The sequence below is a fragment of the Lactuca virosa genome, chromosome 5 (assembly GCF_052849685.1).
Source record: "Lactuca virosa cultivar CGN04683 chromosome 5, Lactuca_virosa_CGN04683_v6, whole genome shotgun sequence".
NCBI classification, from domain to species: domain Eukaryota; kingdom Viridiplantae; phylum Streptophyta; class Magnoliopsida; order Asterales; family Asteraceae; genus Lactuca; species Lactuca virosa.
The window spans coordinates 274,481,526-274,507,369 of NC_136430.1; the positions used below are offsets into that span (position 1 = coordinate 274,481,526).

Here is a 25,844-nt window from a genome sequence, read left to right on the forward strand (position 1 = left end):
ATTGTTTTTTCTTAACCCGTTTATAAAAATCATTTTCTAAACACAAAATACAAAAAAGTCACAACATATTTTCATTATTTAATAAATTCGACAACCAAACTATTCCTTTATTCCTTTATGTTTCTATGATTCAATAATTTAGTAACTAAATACATAAAATGATAGAAACACAATACTTTTCCATCCTATCATAAAACCATGTAAACCAAAAAACATTCTTTTTAAACGATCAAAGCGCTATATATACTCATTTAATCACTTCAAAAATTTGTTCACAATTTGATAAAATGATGAAAATACCTCATTAAAATCCACAAGTAAATCTATGCAAATTCATCACTTGAACAAATCCAGTTTCCATAGAAGCCTAAAATTGGTTTCCAAATCTATAAGATCAAAAAGGAGCCATGCTAAAACACAAAACACATTGAGGATCAGTGGATTGTTCATCAGTTATGATATAGCTTCCACATTCACTATGGAATGCATGACCACATGCAAAAATATCTACAGCAGGAAGAAGAATTTGGTACTTATTCTCATCATCACTATATCTGTCATATTCATCATCATCATCATCATCATCATCATCATCATCATCATCATCATCTTTGTGAGGTGAACATGAAAGATCCTTATTGCAAAAATTACACTTATGCCCACACACTTCATTGTCAAGACCTGTATAGAATATATAGTTAGATGTTTTTTCTTGAATACTTGAGAAAATGGAAGGAAAAAAATTAATTCATATAACAAATTTTTAAAAAGTTAGAACTTAATGGAGAAAGCAATTTTTTTATTCATCAGTTGTTCTTTCTAATCTAATATTAAATAAAAAATAAACAACACCTAAATTTTGAAAATTCTTTAACTTTCTACACCTAAAACAAAAAAAGGTGGGAATAGGGAATAGGGAATCTCTTGTAAGTGCAAAAGACGTTAATGCCCTTCTTCATCATTGAACATAGCACTAAAAAGTTTGTTACACAAGCTTTGTAGCATTATTTTCAATAATAAGAATGACAAGGACATTTACGTCTTTTGCACAAACACTCTTTTAGGTAGGAGAAAAAAAAATGCAACTTTTATCTGTAAACATACCTTCCCATCTGATATGATGAATTGGAATATAAGATTGTGATTCGTATCGAGTAGGAGAAGATCTTTTCTTTTTAACAACTTGTGAAGAAACTTTTGAAACATTAGTTCTTCTAGAAGCTTCCGGAGCATTAGGTTTTGGAATAAGCTTGGTTTCCTTGTTTCGGGTTGCAACTTGAGGATCTTTAGAAACTACTTTTTGCCTTGTATTATTATATGGTGGAGGGAGCTTTGTAATTTGATTTTTATGAACTTTACTCTTTTGGTTATTATCTCTTGAAGTGTCCTTTAGGCTTGAGGTTTTCACTCCAGATTTTATAACCTCTTTTTTGCTTTTAATAGACCTTGGTTTGACCTCATTAACCTTACTCTCCTTAGGGGTAATAATGTTATTTTTTGAGGTGGATGCTTTAGAATTGGAAGAAGAATCTAGAACTTTTCTCCTGGGATATTCTACTTTGGAAACCTTGCCAGTATTCATGCTTCTGGAAATTGATGTTGCAGATGTCTTTAAACCTTCATCACCTATAATTGATGCATGAGTAAACATAAGTAAGACAATTGCATGCATTTACATAAAAGGATTGTAATAAATGATTTATAGGTTCAATTGCTATAAAAATTTAACATCGACTCAAAACAGGAGTGTTATGAATCTGTGAATTGGGATAAAGTAAATGACTGTGAACAAAAGCAATGATTACTAATTCCTAGGCACCTTTGCTCTTCTAGTTATGAATGCTTGTGATACAATTCGAATTGATTATGTTTAAAATCAGCATGAACTAATTACACTTTTATTCAATCCATTTATTTGGATATTCTATGTAAACAGTTATACAGATATTCAAGTGTAAAAGTTCGATCGTGATTATAAAGTATATTTTCTAGTATATTTACAGAAAAAAAAATTTCTAAAACATTTTTAACAAAGCGTACAGAAAACAGAAGGCAACGGATATTCATAGCATTCTTTAGCCAGATATTCAAGGAAACTAAGCTCCTTAATTGCAAAAAGTTAATAATTAACTAATCAGGGGCATATATCTGGTTTACTTTTGCTAATATGCACAAATGGAAAAGGTTTAATGTATTATCTACACTAATTACTCGAAACTGGGAACTTGGGCAACTTCTGTGTCCAATAATAAGTACGCCTAACTGAAAATCATCGTTCAAGTTCTATTTTACATTTGATGGTTGCAACGAAAGCAAAAGTTAAATTTACAGAAGATTATAGGCGAAGAAATATATCGTTAAAGAGGAATCGGCGATTAGAAAATCACTAACCGGAGAAGTGAAACGTTAAGATGAATAACGATGAAGAAGAAGGCTTTAGCGAGAAAACATCCGACAATCGACGCCGGAGAGATTATCGCGGAAGAAATATAGATGTGCTCATGGCCGGAGAGAAATAGCCTCAGGGTTTTCTACTTTCTAGGGCATTGATCGTTTATTATATAGGTTACGCTGTGGGCCCAGCCCGATATTTTTTTACTCCGTTAAAAATTCGGGGCCCAATATATTTACTACTATTATACATACATATTAAACTTGGAACATGTTCGGGGAACAGTAAACCTCAGTATTTTTTGTCACAAATGCTCCTTTCGTTGTGTGTTTACTTTTTCTTTTTTTGTCTGTTTTTTATATTTTGGAGGGTGTTGTTTGACAGTTTTTATAGATTTTGTTTGCCTTTCGCCCACGTGTTTCGTTTAGGCCTCGTTCCCGAGTTAACAAAAGAAAAGAAGAGAAAAGAAAAGAAAGTGATAGAGAGAAAAGTAGAGAAAGGAAAGGAAAAAAAAAATTTCTTTTGTGTTCCCGAGTTGGAGAGAAACGGAAGGGAAATGAATCATTTTGTTTTTTCTTTCCAAATCCTTCCAAATCGGAAGAAAAGTTAGGAGAGAAAGTAATCATCTCATTTCCCTCAACTTCCCTCCTTTAATGAAACTCGGGAACACCAATTTCTTTTATTTTCTTCTCATTTCCACCCATTTCATTTCCTTTCTCTCATTAAGTTGAACTCGGGAACCGGGTGTTAGGGTTCGTTCGCCGTTTTCTTATCCAATTACGCTTTCACTGCTGTTATTTTTTATTTTTTTAAAATTTTATTGTTTTCTTGGGTGTTCTCTTCTGTCTAATTTTGTTGTCGGTTTTCATGTGGGCATTTTATGCCATTTTGTATGTTGTTTATGGATAGGTGTTGTGTTCACCGTTTTTTGGGCCAATCAGCTATCGATTTCTGTTGTTCTAATCTACAACCCACCGCTCCATCTGGATCCTTCCCCGAGTGATTCTCTGTAGAAGCTATTGAGAACCACCATCCCCACCGTTTACTCTTATCATCTCTCTCTCTCTCTCGATTACCTCGACCCGCTTTGGAATTGTTCCTCTTTCCTTTTTTCTCTGTCTCCACCCGATTGTTCCGTGTTGATCAGAAGTTGTTGTTGGAGATGACCAGAACATGACCTCCACCGCCATTGAGTATGTAAATAGGCCACGACTACGAACAGAGTCGTCAGTATCAACTGCAGCCGCCGACTACTCAGCATCGCCTCCACCTTTACAGACACATCGTCATCACCTTTCGCCACCGACTCACCGGTACGCTGCTCATCCAATTTATCCGTTCAGTTTCTTCCCAACGTTTGATTTCTATCGTCTCTTGCAGATGACTTAATGGATTACTTAAATAGTTCAATAATTCCTCACGTTTCCACTGAAAGATAGAGATCGATAGAGAAGGTAAAGAAACAAAAGTTACAAATCGATTGTTTGTGCTTGTGTGTTCGATTGTTGCTAACGAAGAAGGTAGATAAAGAAAGGGATAAATAGAGATTAAGAGGAGAACAAAGCCTCTAAACTTTGTGGAGAAACTGAAGAATAAGCCGGTGAACCACCGTGCATCGTTGCCTTCTTTTTGCTCTCTCTAAAATCTGGCTTTTGTTAAAATAAAAAGTAGAAATAATAGATGTGGTTACCCCAAATTACTCAACTGATATCGTTTGTGTCCAACAAAAACAGTCTTTAAGCACTTACTTTTCATGTTCTTGTGTAGATTTCAGACAGAACAGAAAATAGAAAAGCAAAGGAAAGCAGCAACTGCAGATCGATCGCAGAGGAAACTACGGGAATATCTTCATGGTTCGTGTAATGAGGGTATTATTGTAATATGCAATGAAGTCAGTTCCTATGGTTGAGATTGACGGATTACAAAGCAGTTGCTCTTAAACAAAGTCAGAAGGTCCAACAGGAGCTGGTATGTATTTTCTCTTATAACCTACTTTTAAGATCCAAACCTCTTCAGTAGTGATAATAGCCTTAATATGCTGAATTGATGTATTAATAGCCTTACCAGAAATTTTAGTAGACAAACCAGTAAAGAATTTCAAACATGATCTAAACTAAAAACGCATACCTTTGTTGGAATCTTGATGATGGATTGATGTTTATAACGCTACATACAAAATAGAACATGTTTTCTTTTTTATGACAATTTGCTTCGTGTTCGTTAATGCATAACTTTGACATATTTGGTGAAAATTTTGATTTATCTATTAGTTAGAATCAAAGGAAGGACTATACGTGAAGAACTTTATATACAAAAATTAAAATGAATTTTTGAGTCAAAAATATTAGACAGCGAGGTTTAACATTGCAAAAAATAGTTCGAAAATGTGCCTGACTACAAATTCATGTATATGATGTCGTGCAATAAGACAAATTTCAAAACCAAATTATAAAATGTAAAATTTGCCATAAATTCTACCATGATGATTTTTTTTTAACAGTTAAACTATTGATATATTTATGTATCACAATTGAAACTATTCTATGGAAGATAACAAAAATTGTCATATATAGTTATTCTAAAAGATACAGTAACATTTTTTTTAACTACTGAAAGGATGCTGTAAAAGAGTATTTCCGAAGGCAGATGGTCTGAAAAATATGTATCCCGGTATGTTTTCTTTCATTTATGTAAATTCGTATCTCGATACACTTTCATACATTTGCATCCCGATACGTTTGCTGAAAAATTCGTATCCCGGTATGCTTGCTGTAAAAGAGTATAGTTTGAACAGAGTCATTAGAGTTTTCATACATTTGCAGATGGAAAATTAAATCAAAAAATAAATGTCTTTTAATTATATACTGGTATGGAGGGACTAAAAAGAAATTGACTGTTTGTTGTAAAGTCACTTATCTTCTTCATTTCTTTCATGTCCTTCACACACAAACTTCATATGATGTGCAGGTTTGAAAGAATTTGAAGGGGGTGAGAGAGAATGACTGAATGAGCTATTGTTCAGATGACACAAAATTACGGCTGGTGCAATTAAACAACCCAAAAAGGTATCTGTTTAAAACTTTTAATTTTTTTCTGAAGAACACGAGGGATGCTTGACTTTTATATTTTTAGTGTTTTGTGAAGGGTTTCATTGACATGTTTGGATTCGTTTATAGGCAAGAGCTTAATATTGTGATTAATTTGGTGTTAAAAGCTTACTAGCATTCTATTTTTCAAAGTTTTAATGTAGTTGATAAACATACAAAGGACGTGATGTTTATATTAATAAAAATCAATTGTTACAGTTTTAGGACAATATTGCCCTAAACACTGTTTTTTTATTAATAAAAGTCAATTTTTATAGTTTTAGGACCATATTGCCCCTCCACACTGTCTTAATATTAAAAAAATAATTTTTTGCATCTTTAGGATGTCTTAATATTAAAAAAATAATTTTTTGCATCTTTAGGACCATGTGCGCACTTTTTATATTGATAAAACCAATTTTTTCAGATTCAATACCACATTGAATGGAATTTGTTTGCACTGATTCATCCGATGGCACAATCACATCCGGTGGCTACTCACATGGTTGCTGATGAGCACTTTGTGTTGCATTGGGCAGACAATTTGCCACTTGATTCCGGTGCTCCATTGCTATGTGTTTTGATCACAACTTGCAACCGAACAAAAAATGTCACATCCGTCACTCACCTAGTTATTATTATCTATGAATTGTGCTTTATTAAATTTAGAGTAGCTTTATACGTATTTAGTAGGTGTGATCCGTGTATTTTATGAGTTTTATTAAAGAAGTTAATATAAATTGTTAAGAATTACATGTTTTTTTAGTAATTACTAGTTGTGAGATCCATGTAATACAAGAGTTAATTTGAAAAAAAAAAATTAAATATAAATGTCAAAATATTTGAAAACTTTGAATTTATAAGAAAATAAGAAAAATAATGAATTATTATAATTGAAATGTTTTTTATCTTTTAAATTTAAACAAATAATTTAAATAAATAAACAAAAGAAACTAATGAGCTTTAATTTGAGTATTTTGAAATTAAAATGTAAGTTCATTAATGATATTGATATCCATTTATTACTACATTTATTGTAATTATTATATTAAAATATTATGTTTAATTTAATAAAATAAAAAAACTTATAAAGTGAAATGTGGAAAAAAATTAATTTAAAATAACCACAAAATTACATTTGACCAATTGAATGAGGGTGTGACATATAACAAAAAAAAACATTTATTTATAAGAGTAGATTTTACATAAATACAAAAATCTATAACGGATAAATTAACTATTTCAATATATAAACAAATAAAATAAAATTTTACATGTTTATAAAATGATGATGACAATAATGATGTAAACATTAAACATGAATTAATTAAAACTTGCTACATATATAAAAACAAAATGATGAATAAATAATTAAGTTAATGTATTATAATAATAACAACTATTAAAATATTGACACTTATTTTTAAGAATTACAAATTTCCAAAGACTTCTTTGAATACAACATTAGATGTCGTGTTGGTAAGTTTACCATCTTTATCTAAAATTAATATATTTAATCCAGCTTTACTTTTAACTCTCGACAATGCAACATATAACTGTCAATGAGTGAATATTGGTTGTCTAAAAAACAACCCTACATTTGATAGTGATTGTCCTTGACTTTTATTTATTGTTATTGCAAAACATACAGCCAGTGAAAATTGTCGTCTTTGAAATATGAAAGGAATCCTTTTATCTGAAGGCGTCAAAAACATTCTTGGAATAAACGTACGGTTCCTGATATTACTTCCCGATATTATCTCAGTTTCTATAACACGTTTACCCAATGCAATAACGCGTAGCCTCGTGTCATTGCACAATCCATATTTTTATCAATATTCCTTAGTAACATTACCGGAGCACCGACTTTTAACAGCAACTTATGAATTGGCATACCTGAAGGTCTAAGACCATTTAGAAAATCAGGAGAGTATAAAGTTTCATCAACTTTATCATGAACAATATCTGCATGAGAAAGACTATCTGAACTTAAATACTCTTGTGGATCTCCTGGAAATAATTTTAACAAACGCTCATTAATTTCTTGAACGACTTCATTCCTCGGTGCAAGGATTGCTCTTTCTTGAAAATAAATTGGATTCTTGGCATTTTCAACAATAGAAGGATAGACAAATCCAATTAATGAACCAATATGATCAAATGAATCAACAATGAGAAGATAAGTAGGAATATCAATAATTGCCTCGCCATCATTCAAACCACCAACTTTTCCTTCTCCTATATCTAAAATCCATTTTGCAAAAGTCGTCGTTTCTTGAATATCATATGTGAGAACACTTAACCTCATGTTTTTTGTTAATGTTAAGACTTTGCAACTTGACCAAATATAAGAGGAACTTAAATAAGCATTCACAATGTCTTGCCTGCTTCCATTAGGAACAACTGGTAGAATTTGTCTAAAATCGCCTCCAAAGACAATTGTTTTTCCTCCAAACGACAGTTTTGAGTTGCTACGAAGATCACAACTCAATATATCTTTCAAAGAACGATCCAATGCTTAAAATGCATGCTGATGAATCAAAGGTGTCTCGTCCCATATAATCAAGGATGTTTTTTTTAACAATTCAACTACATCACTATTCGGTGCAAAAGAAAAAAAGGAATCCTCAGTAAGATTTATAGGAATTATAAAGCGTGAGTGTGTTGTTCTACCTCCGGTTAGTAGCAATGAAGCAATACCGCTTGAAGCATCATTTAAAACGATATCACATTTAGATCTTATACATGCAGATAAAGTCTTCCAAAGAAAAATTTTATCGGTACCTCCATAGCCATAAACAAAAAGCACACCTCCTTTTTTCTGTTTAACAGTAGTCATGATTTCATCAAAAACTTATCGTTGTTCAATCGTTAATGAATCAAGTAGTTGATGAGATTCTTTTTGTAGATTGTTCATATCAAAATCTAACTCCTCAGTAATCAAACGGTTTTTTGAAGAAGATATCGAATCATGATCAGGGTAAGGCATCCCAACAAAATCTTTGAGGCTTGAACTGTTTTGGAGTAGAATTTTTTCAATCTCATATAGTGTCAAGTGTTTAAGCTGAACGTCATTAAGGGATAAACTTGTACAATTGCAAAGTTAATTCTTAAAAGATAAATATACACAATTATCACGTAATAAAAATAATGTGTATAAAAAAATAAAATATTTATAAAAAACATCAAAATTTCAAATAATAATATAATTAGCATTTGAAAAATATATAAGTAATGTATAAAATGTAAGGAATGACAAAAATAATAATACCTAGAGACTTTAATCTCATTCGTTGATTGTAGAGAATTCCATCGGATAAGTATTGCTAAGTATTTTCACAAACATAACACGGTTTAGACAAACTATTAGACTTTAACATAGTTGTAAATAAAAACCGTAAATAATAACCAGATCCTGAATGACTTGCTTCCTTGATGGCATCAATATATTCTCTATCATCTTATAAATGTACAAGAGCATAACATACATCTCTAAAAGTTTGACATACTTGTCTATTAACCGTACAAATATCTGTAAATGATTTCAGACCTTTGACTTTATTTAAAAGAATTCTAAAAAAATATGCTTCACCGAGATTAGGTGAAACTGTGTGAATCCTCCTAATAGAAAACCCTTTTTTTTCTTGGCTCCCAACAACGATCTTCTTGTTTCCATAAAAATTTTGTAGGAAACTCAACATAAGAAAGTTTTCATGTATCCTCATGATATTCATTAAAGCTCATCCAAGATAATAATATTGAAGAAGAAACAGATTGTTTGTTGAGGACATCTTCAATATCATTATCTGCTCCGTATATAACATTTTGTTTTCCAGGAAGATGGAACGGAAGCCTTACAAAAGAAGAGTATCTGTAATGAACATCAAATATACGCCATAAAGCTTCACATGCAGACAAATACCTACAACCATAGTAGTTCTTTATTTCATCAACTGGAGCATCATCATTATCACCTCCGTTGTTGTTTTGTACAACTTCAACAGCAGCCCGATCATGACCGTTGTTAATATATTTAAACAGATATTTGATGGAAGGCGCTTGATTGCACCACTCAACATTAATGTGAGCTTGATATATTTTCAAAAGGGTTTTGTGATATGGAACAACAGTTCTGTTGTCTAACTTAACACCCGACTTTTCTATAAAAGATCCATCATTATGTCTCCTATATATATGATAACCATTTGAATCAACGGAAGTATTCTCCAAGAATGGCTTTGGGAAGTTTTTTTGAACACTTGTTTTCACTCATGCATGGGCGTTTAGGATTATCAGAACCACATGGACCATGCATCATGAACTCACTGACAAGTGTATACAATTTTAGATCATCGTCTTTGTTTGGAATTTCCGCCAAAATAATTCGATCAATATGTTGAGCAGTAGGATGTTGTAATCAAAGTGCATTAATAAACATATATGTGCATGAGGCAGACTGCGCTTTTGAAACTCCATCTTATAAACAACTGTAAAATGATTTAAATAAATATAATATTATAAGATAATAAAAAACATAAAAAGACATAATAATAAAACTACTATTGTAATATAAGGTACCTGCTTGGACCAAACCCAATAACCGCTTCTTCTTTAAGTCTTTAATCAAAGAATCCAACTTAATTTTGAATAATCTAGAAATGATATCGGGCCTATCTTCGGGATTAAGCATGGTGTCAGCAGGAAACCTTTTAATTTCAGGCCACTTCGGATTGCATGTTACGGTTATGAAAAAATCTGGGTATCCAAACCACTTACAAAGCGACATGCCATCTAAATAGTTTTGCATCACGTAGTGTGCACCACCCGTAAAAGAAGAAGGCAAGATAGCACGTTTTCCGATGTTGAAATATCAGTATTAGCATGAATTTGTATGCTTCTTAAAGTTTCATAAGATTCGCATCTAAGAACTTTTTGCTGATTGCGTATGTAATTAATCTCCCAGTTTCAATCATCGTATAAGCATCAACCAGAATTTGTTGAAAAAACCTTTTTGAATTACGAATTAATGAAAAAACATTAACTCTGTCTTGAATTCTATAAGCAAAGAATTCTCTCATTGTACAGTAACGACGTTTGGTATTAGTTGAATGATCAACATCCCTGTGAGGTATGTCAACTCTATATCTATCATCTCCATATGGAAAGAGTAGTGGGTACTGAAGAGCAAGGTAAGTAGGATGTATTTCATTTATACGTTGTAGACTTCATGATTTAGTTGTTATGATAATATCTCTATTATCAATTGCATCACCAATGTCACCAACAATTAAAGCAGCAACCTCAGAAGCAGTAGGTAAGTTATATGTCCTTCCATATTATTGCCTTCTTCTTATAAGACATAACTTTAGATCTATATGAGGATTTTCATCAAAACAATATCTGGCCATTCTATATCACTTAACCAGCTCATTGGTTGAATACAACATGGCCTTCAAAAAGCTAATGATTTCAATATCAAGAGAATGAGAAGTTGATGTGTACCCTTATTTTTGTGTATTGTTAACAACGCTTATATGTAAAATCTAGCAACTAAATCATTATATCAAAATTATAAAAGTAATGGTTTATAAAAAATTAATAAATATAAACCTGAAAGCGTGTTGTCTATTTGAAACTTCCTTGTCAGTATCATATATGTATAGTTGCGAAAACTTTGGTTTGGATCCATCTATAGGTAGAAGACTTCCCATACAATGGTAATTTGACCACTAAGTCTGAAAACATATGGAGTATTGCCTCTATTAATGGAAGAATCAACTTTTCCACCCATTGAAGTAAAGGAAAACATCGAATTGAATCGACAAATGTTCTTCATGAAAATTTTTCCTTTGGATCAACATAACGAAAGAGATTTTGATAATTTGTTGGAGCCTTTTTTAATTCAGGAAGCTTGACCTTTCTGTTACCACAACACATGGAATAAGAAGTTTTTTTTCCCGAAGTGTTGCCTTTAAGGGCTTCATACGTCCATAATTATGCATGAAACATCGTACACGCAAAAGTCTGGTCCCCGTGGTCCAAATAATATGTTTAATAAAAACATTTGTAAAACATTGAAATAAATTATTGTTGCAATGAGTAATATTTTATATATAAAGGGGGTGTATAAATAAAAATTAATAGTTTCTGAAATCAATTGTTGACGGATTTGTTGATCACGTAAATCTTCAATTGATGTTAGGTCCAAAAAGGATATTCGAGATATATTTGGAATCTTCCTTTTTTATTTATTTTTCTGCATGACAAATTGTTGGAAGAAGCTCGAGTGACTAAAGATGACTTCGTAGCTCTCATATCCCCAGACAAGATAGAATATTGTGCATTTACTAACACTGAAAGTATGACAATTAGTATTAAAATTTTAAGGTAAATAGATAAAAAATAAAAAATAATAAAAAGTTGAATACATATTATTATATGTGTACCATATATAGTAACAAACAGCAAGCTGAATATAAACAAAATTATACCATTGGAAATGTTGGATAACAGAGTTCTTGTAAAATTAGAAGCAAATTGAAAACGTTCTTGATCACGACCAATATCACCTATCAATAAAAGATAAATTCATATAAATATGTGTTAATTTGAGAACAATAATGAAACAAATATAATAACATAATATCTTTTTACAATATTTAGAATAATTTTATATGGATAAAATTAAATAAGTCAGATGATATATATCATATATTGATTGGTACGGTGGACATGTGATTGGATCTTCTTGTAACAATGGAATGCCGATATAAATATTTGAAGTAGATTAAACACGTGTTTGTTGATATCCACATGAGAAAGTTAGGCGGACATTTTCATTGTTGTAACGCCCGCATACCAGGGCTAGTCAATTTAGAGACGATAAGCGTCAAAAATGACTTTTTGATGGAAGGTTATTTGGAAGGAGTAATCTTAACTAAGTTGTAATATATGTTACAAGGATTCCATACATGTAAAGAATGCCGAAATCCGAGTTATAACGAAGAAGTTATGACATGTTGAAGTTTCGCGACAGAACCGGCATGACACTACGCGACGTAAATAGTGAATTTACGATAGAGCGATATATGGCCCTAGCGATCTAAACGAAAGTCGTAGAATACATTAAAACGAGAGCGTGCATAAAAAGAACGTCCAAATCTGACTTCGTATGAGGAAGTTATGATTTTTCTAAGTTTTGACTTAGCGGTATGCAACCCAAAGTTCGAATATGAGATCGAGTGATTTCTAGCCGAAACAATCTAAACGAGAATCGAAGATCTCGTCGATAGTAGTACAACGGTAAAAAGACAGATGAAAACGGACGTCAGATGAAGAAGTTATGAATTTCTAACGGAGTTTTCCTGTCCCGGCCTACTAAAAATAATATAATAAAAATAAAGTTAAAATTAGCCGACGGAGTCTAAACGAGAGTTGTAGAGCATAATCTCACCTACGCGTGGATATAAAGAACGTCGAAAACGGAGCTCGTATGCGAAAGATATGAATTTATGAAGTTCGGGGCACGAACCCCGACACTGTGTCAGAGCTCACGACGTGAACATAGGGTTCACGACGTGAACTCAGAGATGACATCTCCTGGAGCCTGACAGACCCAAGTTGAGATGACGCACCTGATGACGACTGAATTCACAACGTGCACTTTTTGTTCACGACGTGAATCCAGAAATTCGACCCTATAAATAGAAACCGAAGGGCAGCCGACCATGGTTGCTAATTCCTTCATTCTCTCACTCCCGATACCCTCCCTAGCCGTCTTGAAGTACCCCCGAAGCCCCAGTATCATCCCGAAACTCGAGCCAAGTCTTGAAGCCCCGAAGATCCCGAGGAGAAAAGAGTTTCAAGCCGAAGCTCTGCCCGCGAGAAACCCGGTGTGTGAAGATATCCCGGTTTCATATAAGAACTTCTACTTGCAGAGCCATAGTGCTGTCCGACAATCATCTTAACAAGTGAGTGCATAGTCCCTTTCATAAACACGATTTTAATACAAGTATTGTTTGAGTGTATTAAATATATGTTTTGTGTGAGTTATTTGATGATGTATGAATTAAGTGTTAAAGAACATACCTGATTGTTTATGATAACTTAGGTTAAAGAGTAAACCTAAGGTTTGTTATAATGGTTATGGGGTAGTATCTCTTTATGAGTACGAGTGAGATATATACGGAGAATAGAACTTTAAAATATGTCATTGATCCGGAAGAATGGATTAGACATAGTTATTCGTCCCTAGTCCGAGAGTATGGATTGGACTTAGTTAAATGTCATTAATCCGAGAGTATGGATTAAGACTTAGTTAGTTGTCATTAATCCGGGAGTATGGATTAAGACATAGGCAGTTGTCCTTAGTCCGGGAGTATGGACATGACATAGAATCTGTCATTAGTCCGGGAGTATGGATTAAGACTTAGTCAGTTGTCATTAATCCGGGAGTATGGATTAGGACATAGTCAGTTGTCCTTAGTCCGGGAGTATGGACAGGACATAGAATCTATCATTAGTTCGAGAGTATGGATTTAGACATAGACCAATTGTCCCTTATCCGGGAGTATGGAATGAGCACAATCATGGACTCGAGGATATGGATTAGATCTGGGAGTAAGAGTTAGAGTTTAAGGTCCAAGGGTATGAATAGTCTCGTTGTGAGGATTGACGGGATGGGGGTAAGAATTGGTTATATATATAGAGAGAAAATTTTATATTGTGTGAATTCTAAATTATATATATGTTATAACATTGTGGGATTGAAATCCCTATGTACTCACCAGGTTTTCCAAACCTGACCCACTCAATATTTTTGTATCACAGGTATCGATACAAAGACACATTACACTGAGAGATTAAAGAGGTGTATATCATTAGTGTAGATGAATGTAAGTTCGGTTTATGCTTATGTGTCTGTATTGACCAGGACATCCCAAATATTTTAAAACGAATAAAATACATCTCTTCGGAGATGCTTGGATAAAGTATTTATCATGTTTTCTGAGAACAAATTCCACAACAGTTTTCTTTAAAAGATTACTCTGATTTTAAGACAAAGCATAAACAAATTGGTCATTTCAGGCCGTGAAATTTGGGGATGTCACAATTGTTACCGGCAATATTGACAAACTTGCTTGATGAAGGTGTTTGAATATTAGTAGTTATATTAGAAATCACTGTAAAAGAATATAAAATATGTAAGTTATACTACAGATACAAATAATTATAAGTTAACATATAATAAGAAAAATATAAAAAATAATTGTAATGATATAATCAGAAATGATATATAAGGGATTTATAAAATAATAATGTAAAATAAATCGAAAGAACTGTTGATCATCAAGGCTATCATGTGTGACATTAGAACAATAGTGTAAAGAAATATTAATTGCAATGTAGCAAAGAGTGTAGGTAAAACATAATAATATTTAAGATTTTGAGGATCGTGTGGGATGATAAATATTGTATAAAATAAAAATTAGTCTATACGATAGAAAACGATATACCATTAGGCGATGTGGACATATGATTGGATCTTTTCTTATCCAAATATAATTTTCTAAGAGTTCTTTCTCTTTAGCAGCATCTGACATTGGAGTTATAATATTAAAAGTTGAAGTAGATTGGAAATTTGTATTTTCATATGTAGAGAATATATTTGGATTCACATTTTCACTGTCACCGCGAATATATGTAGAATTGTTTGAAGATGGTAAATTTTGCCGAGGATAACCTACATTGAATATATAATAATAAAAATGGCTAATTAGAAAATGTAATGATTAAATGAAATAAAATGTCAGAAGATATAGAACAATATTTGTTCAACATAAGTTAAATATAAAACATGACCTAAATGAAAGTAATTGAGATGTAGATAAAGAATTACCAATTGACATGGTGGACATAACATTGGATCTTCTTTGATCCAAATATAATTTTCTATATCTGTGCCTTTCTTTATGTTCGTTTGAATCCATATCGTGTTTGTAGCTTAAGAACATAAAAAAATTTATGTAATAAAAAGTATATTGACCATATTTCCATTACAATTTAAAATTTAAAATTATAAAAATGGAGTCATTAATAAGATAAATATTAGTAGTTAAAAATTGGTAATATTTAAGTATTGTATATTTTACATTAATAAAAATTAATACTTCTAGCAAATAAGTGTATATTAACATAACAACTAAAATAAGAATTTTATAATTTTTTTTAAGATTTATATATATATATATATATATATATATATATATATATATATATATATATATATATATATATATATATACTTCCATCAAAAAAGTTTATATTGGTATTGATATAACAAATAAAAGAACGATTTTATAAATAATAGAAATAAGAAAAGAGAAGGAAAGACCGTTTTTTTAGATGAGGCCGTGAAATGTCTTGCCGGAAGCTCGATTCTTGACCTAGATTAATATATACGGCTCAACACAAGAGTTTAATCAGACAAAGAATTGGAAAGATTCATTGAAAATACAAAACTACCCTTATGGAAACATTATTGTGTTTTCATTTTTCTTACTACAAACAAATTATAACTGACATTTTTTTAATGGACTTTATTCTATTGCAAATATGTTGTCAATATAAATCATCATAATTTCCAAAAGTATAATGATGGAACATAAAGATTACTACAAACCATGTTATAAACACAATGATAACAAACCATTCCATTCATTTTTCTGATTCCATTCATTCAAAAAACACAATTTCAATCACATAAAACACATTTAGGTCAATCATGGACCAAATGTGTAAAACTATCAAATCAGGTAGAGCGAAATCATAATGACTAAAAATTAGTAATTTACAAAAATATTAGTTTACAAAAGTATTAAAGATAACATGAGTGGTTAAATTCAATAGATCTTAAGTTAAATAAAAAAATGTTGTTTTACCCTTTATATTTTAAGCTATTAAATTGGGACCGGTTCCCCGTTGAACCTGAAACATCCCAAAAATATGGCCCAAAAATTTCGTTTTTCAATCATTAATAAAAGCATAAACCATCCAAGATCATAATTAAAATCGTGAGTCATGTATCATAACGTGTCATAAAAACTGTTCCATATAAAAATCTCATAACCAAATATCAGAGTAAAACTCCCAGGCTGAAGACTGTGGTGTGTGCCATGTGATCATCCCGAGCCCTTCCCTTTGCTAATGGAAGTACCTGAAACCAAAACTGAAAACCGTAAGCACGAAGCTTAGTGAGCTCCCCCAAACTACCACATACCATACCCATATAACAAGCAACTAGGAGATACGGGCCCCGCCCACACTCACGGAGATACGGGCCCCGCCCACACTCTGCTAACTAGGAGATACGGTCCCCGCCCACACTTTGCTATCTTTGAGATACGGGCCCCACCCACACTCAGCTACTCGCGGTACGGGCCCCGCCCACACTCGTCTGCTATGAGTTACGGGCCCCGCCCACACTCAGCTACTATGAGGTACGGGCCCCGCCCACGCTCGGCTACGACACTGACATATAAGTATCACACAGAAACAAGTATACTAAATCTATCATTCAATCCTAAAACATATTGCAACCAAACTACTAAGAGATACGGGCCCCGCCCACACTCAACTAACTAAGAGATATGGGCCCCGCCCACACTCAACTAATAATAAACTCATGTCGCGGGTCGGCCTTGGTGCCTTAGACCCATTCCTACTGAAGGGACACTCACCTCGTGTGTCTGGCTGCTGAAACCCTGAGTGAGAATTATCTGGCTGCTGCTCCGACGACTCTCCGGCTATACTTCCCATAATGACACATAGTCAGAAACTGATAACTACACTCAGGGTGAAATGACCATCTCACCATTGGTCAACAATAATATTTTGGTCAAAGTCAACATTCCAGTTGACCTGACTCGCCGAGTTGGCCCGCCAACTCACCGAGTCCCTATTCTTTCACCTGCCCCCAACCCGACTCTACTCGTCGAGTTTAGCAAGAACTCGATGAGTTCTCCTTCAATCATAACATCGAGACAATCTTCATCTGACTCGCCGAGTTCCCCCTGAACTCGTCGAGTTTAGCTTCGTCATATGAACGTGTCTAGTCTGTGACTCGCCGAGTTGTATGAACAACTCGTCGAGTTCATCTTCATAAGTTGGGAGATGGCCTTGGACTCACCGAGTACGTTCCTGTACTCGCCGAGCCCCATGGTTTCCAGATCCATGGCTATGTCTATTTCGTTGAGTCCCTTCCCTGGATTCGTCTAAATCCCTTCTAAACTCAACTGGGTCTCCCCTAAATCATAACAGTCTTGGGAACCAAGCCACGACTCACCGAGTCCCAAGAACGACTCGTCGAGTCTCTGCATGTCCAAGTCTATAACTCGATTTCTGATATGCAAAACTCATCCAGAAGGTAGATCTAGGCTCCTAAGATCGGTATGACACATAATGTCATGAACTTTACGTTCATGCATGAGACTTTTATGCTTAAAAGACCAAAAATGAGGTTTATTTCATACATGGGGTTCTCATGGCCATAAAGATGGCACCTTTATGCCAGAAGGACCCTCCAAGGTTCCAGATCTGAGGGTAAAATGACTTGGGACGTCCAAGTCTCAAGAATCAAGCTTCTTGGACCCAAAACTCCATAAAAAGGATAATAAGAAGATCTATGAAACTACAAGTCAAGTATGAAGCTTGATTACCAGAAAAGATGGCAAATAGGATGAGGCATCTGGATCTACTCTTTCTCCCTTGAATCTTCTAGCTTCCACCTCTTCCACTAACTTCAAGATACACCAAATAACTCTCAAAATAACCAAGAAAGCTCAAGCTCACTTATGGAGGATTAGGGTTTCGGGATTAGTGCTCTGGAGGTGATGGAGGCTGGACAAGAGGTCCATAATGTTGCTTAAATAGGGTGCAAACCCTAAATAATAGGGTTCCCCCCTGACTGGCCTACTCGCCGAGTCAAGGCGTGGACTCGCCGAGTAGATCACTTAAAACCCACGTCCAAACCTGGCATCTACTCGACGAGTTAGGCTACTACTCGTCGAGTAGCTCTTAGCAAAATGACATTTAACGGATCAAATATATACCAGGAACGGGGTGTTACAGAACTGGTCGGTCTGGTCCGGTTTTCAAAACATGGGTAACAACAAACAGCCAACAAAATTGTAAAAAATGATGTTTTAGCCCCTTGGTCATAGAGAAATAATAAATAGTTGGTGACAGAAAACAGAATTTGTATTTTTCACTTTAATCTACAGTAAAACAAAAAACAAAACCCACAATATTAATGATTTCTCACAAAAAAAAATTAAAGACTGAAAAATTAGATAGAATACATATTAGAAAGGGTTAGTAACCAATTAGAAAATTCATACAAGTAGTTAACTCATAGAAGATATAAAATTAAAAAGTTCATTACTATATTCCTTGCAAGCAACCAACAGAATTGTAAAAAATGACGTTTTTGCCCATTGGTCATATTGAAATCATAAATAGTCGGGGATAGAAAAGATCTAGAATGGTAGTGGTCCTCAAGTATAATACATAAAGTTTGAATTTATAAAAAGAAAGATAAGTTGGGAGTTTTCGGACTTAATCATGGAGCAACGGAATGGTTGATTCCATTGGAGTAAAAACAAAAACTTGTGTAATGATGGAATGGAATGGTTGATTCATACTCATTCGTTATGTTTTCTTTTTGAGTCGCCATCAAGTGCAGCCATCAAAAACAGATAGAAAGAAAACAATATATAATGATACAAATGTAAATAAAAGTATTAAAGATAATATGAGTGGTTAAATTTAATAGATCTTACGTTAAACAAAAAAATGTCCGTTTTACCCTTTATCTTTTAAGCTATTAAATTGGTACTTGAAGTGAGTTATAGTTGTAAGAGCAAACAACAAAGTTTTAGAGGGCAATGAAATTAGACAGAAGAAGTAACAACAAACAGCCAACAAAATTGTAAAAAATGATGTTTTTGCCCCTTGGTCATAGAGAAATAATGAATAGTTGAAGGTTATACATTTCCACATGTAGTGGACATAATTGAAAGTTCACTGGAATTTTGTGTTAAACATTTGATGTGTGGTCGATTTTTCCCCTACTCTTATGTAGCTGCTCAACCTTGTGCATATTACAATGTGGCCGATTTTACCCTTAGGGTCATATTTAGGCTTAATCCTGATGTCTTATTTATGCTTAGTCATGTTGTCGTCTATTTAAATAGTAATTGTAAAATACATGTTTTTTTAAATCAAGTATAATGAGTAGAAATAATGTTTTTCATTTACTCCATAGTTAATTACTTTTTGATTTTGACATGTTAAAAAACAATGTAAAGTTGTTCCTTATATTAAAGAGTTGTGGTGAAGATAGAGTTGTTGATTTTAATATTTATATTTTCTTGAAGTACTTTTTGAACAATCGTTGGTTTTTCATTTTTTCTTATTTTAATTTGAACAATATAGTAATTTACATATTTTCCGTGGTTGAATTTAAAAACTGGGTTTTGTCTGTAGTATCTTTATACATTTTTAGTTTTCTTTAGCATTATCAATATAAAACGCAAATGCAAATTTTGTAGCTTTCATTGTTGGCTGTCCAAATATTTGTTTAAATGTTACCAACAAAATTGCATAACTAAAAATTAAAGAAAAAATTTGATAAAAAAAGAACATCCGGCAATAAGAACACCATTACTGACCTTCAATAAGGTGCTATTAAATTGGTACTTGAAGTGAGTTATAGTTGTAAAAGCAAATAACAAACTTTCAGAGGGCAATGAAATTAGACAGAAGAAGTAACAACAAACAGCCAACAAAATTGTAAAAAATGACTGAGTCGCCATCAAGTGCAGCCATCAAAAACAGACAGGAAGAAAACAATATATAATGATACACAAGTAAATAATTGCTTATGAAATCTAAACACATAAACTGTTCACTTAAAACAATAATCACATGATTTGCAAAATAACTCAACATTAACTCAAAAGGCTTTGCTAACCTGATGTAGAAAATCACATGTTAGGCTGTGATGATGCAGAGATTTGGAACACGATGCTGTAAACTCGATCTTTGAAGAAACAGTGATAACAGACAAATTGGAATGTAGTTATACATAATTTATAAAAATTATTTTGGAAAGGATATCAAATTTGATTTGAAACTATAAGTATTCCAAAATATTAGCTGTGAATGAACCAATCTTTGAAAAGTTTCTAAAAATTAGGGTGATTTTGAAAGGGATTGACCGAAATTTGGACATGATAATTACGAAGGTTTATTTGAATTGAATGAACAAATCTTCTATTGTTTTTGTTTTTAATTTTCCAGGTTAGCCAAATCATTTTTCTGCCAAAATATTATCCGATTTGTGTTTTTTATTTGTATCGATAATTTTTTTTTTCTGATTCCTGTTAAGCTGTGATTCATGTGTATTTTGTTAGTCTCACATATGGGCCTTGGTTTAAATCTGTCATTATGCATAAACCATTAAAAGTAACAATCTTATGCATATTTTATTTCTATTCTTCAAAACTTATGTTGGATTTCAAATAACAAAAAATTGCATTCATATGGATGTTATAGGGGCATAATTGCTTATTTCAAACAAAAAAAGGGTATTACTTTCCGACATTGAAATATGAGAAATTTGGGAAGTCTTTGTATGTCATCCTCTAAATTTACTTTATTGTTTGAAAATGTTTTTTTTTTTCGATATAATGGAATTCACTGTCGAAAGTTCTTTTCTTTCTTTTTCTTTATACCATAATGATGTTTATTTTGTTTCAAGGCATAATCATTCAAAGTGTTTTTAAGTTTTTTTTTTCAACATTTTTGTTGTAAACTTTTAGTAGTTTAATAGTGTTAAAAATCGACCAAATTGTAGCATTATACTTTTCAATATGTAGTTATGGACCTAAGAGGAGGATGTTATAATAAACTATAAAATGAAAGTTCGAGGCTATAATTAACAGTTAAGTGAAAGTTAGATGATATCATGGGCTAAGTACAAAGCTTGGATAAGAAAATTAATGATACTAATTTTAGCAACATACTTTACTTTTACTCATGGAATGGAACCTCATATTCCGATTCCACCGGAACCCACAAAATAAACACCCCTACATAGTACATATAATGAATGTTTTCGGGTCTTAAACTTTTCATATGGGGGATTCACCATTACACTTTACATATTGGAGTTGGGCACTACCTTTTTTGGTTATGTTTTCTGTTTGCAGAAGAAACCAAACCCGAAACAGGGTAATAATGTCTTTTAAAAGTTAAAACCAAACCCAACATCTGGAAGCATTACCCACATTTATCTTTCAGTTGTATACAACTTTAATGTATAAGTCTGTAACATGTATCAAAATGACATATATTTAGAATTGGAATTATTAATAACAAAACAACCATACATACATAGACATGCACCATATTTACCATACACACACTAACAGTTTAAAACTAAATAATTGACAACATTTAATAAGGAAATCAAAATCCATACTTAACATAAAACGAAAGAAACCAGAATTCTAAAACCAACAACGAAAGTATTTTTGACAAACCATAAAACCTCAAAATTGTTGTTGAACTGGAATGTTAAATAAAAAATGACAAATGGAAAATTGTTTGAAACGTTAAAAATGTCTCACTTCTCGACTTTAGGAATCAATAGTTGTGTGGACAAAACACTTTCCTTGACTCCAATGGATTTTGTTGAAGGTTTTGTTGATGACTCACAATCAGTATCATCAAGATTGTAAACATCTACAAGTTTACATTTTTCATTGCTAGGTGGTGAAAGGAGGCCAGTGGTGTCATGGTTGGTTGATGGACTCATTGAAACGCTCTTCGGAAAAGTAAAGATAGGAGTATAATCAGCAACGAAGGAAGCAAAATCCTTAAATGCAAGAATCAATATATGTTAAAGATTGACATAGGAGTAATGTAACAAAGCAAAAAGAAAAAAAGTAGGAAATTATACCTTAAAACCAATTGTATCATGAGAGTTGAAATCTGAGACCACGACATTAACAGACTCAGTTCCAATGTCCTATATAACAGTTTGTAAATTATATTTTAGATTGGTAAATATCAGCTATATAAAACATAATATTTAAAATGGATTAAGATTTAGTTGTAGTTAAACCTGTTTAATGTTATTTTCTTTTTCAAGCTTCTCGAGCGCATAAATTATGTCAACATTATCACTTATCTTTGATATGTTGTAAATACGGATATATTTTCTTCCAGGGTAAAGCCTTTAACAATAATTTTGAAAGCCATTTTTCTACCAATAAGTTCATTAATCTCAATAGGAAAATCGACACTCTTACCCATATACAACAACAAAAATAATAATAATGTAAATTAAACAAAAGTTTGAATGAAAATGTAGAAATGATTAGAATAAATTATGGATTTTATAATATATACCTTTTCATACTTTTCTATCAAATCTGATGCAGAAATGTTTAGAATACTTCTAACATCCCGGTCAAACAGAGGAAGCGTCACTACTCCCACTTGTACTCGAATTTTGAGCATAAAAGTAAGATATTTAACAAATAAATAAAAGAGTACAAATTAGATAAATACAATAATGAAAGAATATTAAATTTCTTATTATACCTGGTTCAACAACTATGACTTGTCCTTTGCACTTGTCCTTTGTATATACCCATGCTTCATTCTCAGCCACATGGTCCAAAACATTGGATTGTTCCTTTGCAAGCATCATTTTTTAAACCTTGCTCTTACAGTTCTTGCAAGCCGGGTAGTATCATTGCTGATTATCTTCAAACATCTTAATTGTGCCAAGAATGATGACATAACTCCCCTATAGTAATAAGCAATGATAGTGAATGAGGAAAATCAAGTATTATTAATTTAAGATTTAATAATATAAATATACCTCATTTAATTTGTGGATGGCATAAATTTGGTAGAAATTATTATTTTTAAGAAAGTCATCATGTACATTATACATGATGGAAGACGTTGTCGCACGAGAACATGAAGAAGCCGATCCACTTTCTTTTTCATTCAAACTGTTTACAAAAGAAAGTCTAAGTATAGTATCAATAAAAAATATATTTAGTTTAATAGTAACATATGCACGCCCTGAAAAGAAAATGAAAAAAATGTTGGATTAAATTATTTCTTATATTAATATTGAAAATGGTAAAGATAAAATATTGTATTAATAAAAGGACCTTGGTGATTCTTCAACTTAGCACATTGAATAATCATTACAAAATTCCCCCGGTGTTTGGATACAAATGAATCAATTTGTTCAACGTAATCTCCCCACAAAGTAGCAAACACTTGTCGTCCCCTAAATGTATATGAATTAAAACAACAATTTTAAACCAATAATAGCAAAAGTCATAAAAGAAACATACCCTAAATCTTCCAATTTCAATGTAATTTTTTTATCCGGTTTATGGTATGCAGGTTCCAGTGGATAACATTGAAAAACATTACCGATGACATCTATAATATACACGATATAAAATGTTAGTATATAATTAGTGTTAGGATGGTCAAATTATATAAAAATATTATAAGATGTAAAATGTGAAATCAAGGTAATGAACTTACCAAAAGAAATAGTGGAAGGGATCGCCTTATCGATAAGATCTTGGAAGTTTGCAAAAGCGAAAGAATTCTTGGGTCCATTAAAATCAATGCACTTGGTTACTTTAGTGGTATATTGAATAAACAATTTGTTTTGAGTATTCACGAACTTCATAACATCATCAACAAATAAACCAAGTGTTGGCTTATCAATGTAAACATCAAGATATTCTATAAGTGCTATTCCTAGTATCACATATGATTGGTCCACAGTGCATTCAATTTTATTTCCCTTTAGAAAACGAACAAATAAATAACTAATAAACAATTATATGATTAAGATAATAGTGTATAACTAATTATATGATAATATGAAATAATTAAATAGTTTTAAAGCAATTCAGTTTAAATACCTCTTCATCCATTAAAATCATTCCGATTTGTCGTGTCTGATGAAGTTTCGACCAAGTTGTTTGTTTCCAAAGTCGGATTATTCGGACCTTAATTGTGTAGTTTTCATTTGAGAGACCTAGATCATTAATCATTGTAATTTTGGTTGGATCCATGAGATGTAAAAGAATATAATAACTTTGATTATTACATGGAAAATTTTGAGAATGATACGCAAAGCAGAATTGAGAATGATAAGTAAAGTAAAATTAGTAGTTGAGCTATGTTATGAACTTATTATGAAATATTTCATATTATGAAGGTGCTTCAAGTGAAACTTATAACAAAGAGGAGTGAAAAAGAAATCAGATGTTGCCTCATCTCATATAGACAATAGAGCTGGCCTTTTCAGAACCCCCAAAATCTGGGGGAGTCCAGAGTGCAACCTCTGTTCATGACTTACCTAGACCACCTTTAGAAGTCCGGAGAACAAAATGTCAATTCTACCGTTGGTAAAAGATTAACCAAGATCACGTACTTTTTAATGGAAGATAAATATGTACAGAACGATTATAGGTTAATGAATGTATATAATTCCATGATTGTATACAGAGGTAAGTAATTGGTTATTAATTCTAAACACATTAACTGTTCACTTAAAACAATAATAAAAAAAACATACAGAAAGAATAAAAAACTTGTATAATGATGGAATGGAATGGTTGATTCATACTCAATTGCTATTAAATTGGAACTTGAAGTGAGTTATAGTTGTAAGAGCAAACAACAAACTTTCAGAAGGGAATGAAATGTTGGATAATCTTGACATGGATGGGCTGATTTGAATAATGGGTTTGGGTCAAAAAAGATTAGTCTTTTATTTGTTTTGTTTATTATTTGAATAAAGGAAATTTGACCAGGTTCAAGGCAAGAAAACATGGTATACTTGGTCTTATAGTGTCCTATTCTAGTGGCTAGGTTTTAGTTTGGTTTTCTATGTTTCCATTGTGTATTTGTAGGCTATTTATAGCCCCTTTTTACTTTTGGATTGAAGAGTGCAGCCTTTTGAATAGAAATCAGTTTCCTGTTTCGTCTTCTTCTTATTTTCGTGTGCAGCAACAACAAAGAACACTTCCTTGTTTTCCTTTTATTTGTTCAGGGGCTGTAGGGTCTGCTCCAACATTTGGTATCAGAGCCCTAGGCTCAACATGTGGGATCTTTGAAGAGGTTCTATGTGAACCTAAGGTTCTATGTGAACCTGTTGCTGTTGCAGTTCTGTGTGAGCCAAAAGCTCTGTGTGAGCCGAGTTCCAAAACAAAAATTTGTGTGATTGGTTTTTTCTTTTTGATATGTGTGAA

General features: G+C 32.4%; 2 protein-coding genes and 1 long non-coding RNA gene across 4 annotated transcripts; 1 reads left to right on the forward strand and 2 right to left on the reverse strand.

Moving 5' to 3' along the window:
- The first annotated feature begins 3,283 nt into the window (after window positions 1-3,283).
- LOC145116921 (uncharacterized) lies at window positions 3,284-6,231 on the forward strand. Of its 2 annotated transcripts, XR_013712383.1 has the most exons (6): window positions 3,284-3,705; window positions 3,773-3,846; window positions 4,160-4,360; window positions 5,009-5,062; window positions 5,360-5,457; window positions 5,906-6,231. It is a non-coding gene; the product is annotated as an uncharacterized LOC145116921 (long non-coding RNA). The 2 variants fall into 2 exon arrangements; XR_013712382.1 differs by having other exon boundaries at window positions 3,285-3,846.
- Window positions 6,232-7,246: 1,015 nt separating this feature from the next.
- LOC145112765 (uncharacterized) lies at window positions 7,247-8,317 on the reverse strand. Its single transcript, XM_079048894.1, has 2 exons — window positions 8,061-8,317; window positions 7,247-7,949 (listed from the first exon to the last, which is right to left on the reverse strand). Exons 1-2 carry the CDS (start codon window positions 8,315-8,317, stop codon window positions 7,247-7,249), a joined length of 960 nt encoding a protein of 319 aa, XP_078905020.1.
- A 14,982-nt stretch (window positions 8,318-23,299) lies between these two features.
- LOC145112766 (replication protein A 70 kDa DNA-binding subunit A-like) lies at window positions 23,300-24,641 on the reverse strand. Its single transcript, XM_079048895.1, has 6 exons — window positions 24,510-24,641; window positions 24,121-24,388; window positions 23,922-24,012; window positions 23,733-23,854; window positions 23,432-23,640; window positions 23,300-23,356 (listed from the first exon to the last, which is right to left on the reverse strand). The coding sequence occupies exons 1-6, from the start codon at window positions 24,639-24,641 to the stop codon at window positions 23,300-23,302; spliced, it is 879 nt and encodes a 292-aa protein (XP_078905021.1).
- Between the last annotated feature and the right edge of the window lie 1,203 nt (window positions 24,642-25,844).

Bases quoted from the DNA above. Each gene is read 5' to 3' on its own strand.
- LOC145112765 (XM_079048894.1), bottom strand. From the start codon at position 8,317: ATGACTACTGTTAAACAGAAAAAAGGAGGTGTGCTTTTTGTTTATGGC. The intron at 7,950-8,060 runs GTTAAAAAAAAC...TGATCTTCGTAG, and splicing joins AATAGTGATGTAGTTGAATT to CAACTCAAAACTGTCGTTTG.
- LOC145112766 (XM_079048895.1), bottom strand. From the start codon at position 24,641: ATGATTAATGATCTAGGTCTCTCAAATGAAAACTACACAATTAAGGTC. The intron at 23,855-23,921 runs GTATGTTTCTTT...ATATACATTTAG, and splicing joins TTGAAATTGGAAGATTTAGG to GGGACGACAAGTGTTTGCTA. The intron at 23,357-23,431 runs GTATATTTATAT...TTATTACTATAG, and splicing joins CCATCCACAAATTAAATGAG to GGGAGTTATGTCATCATTCT.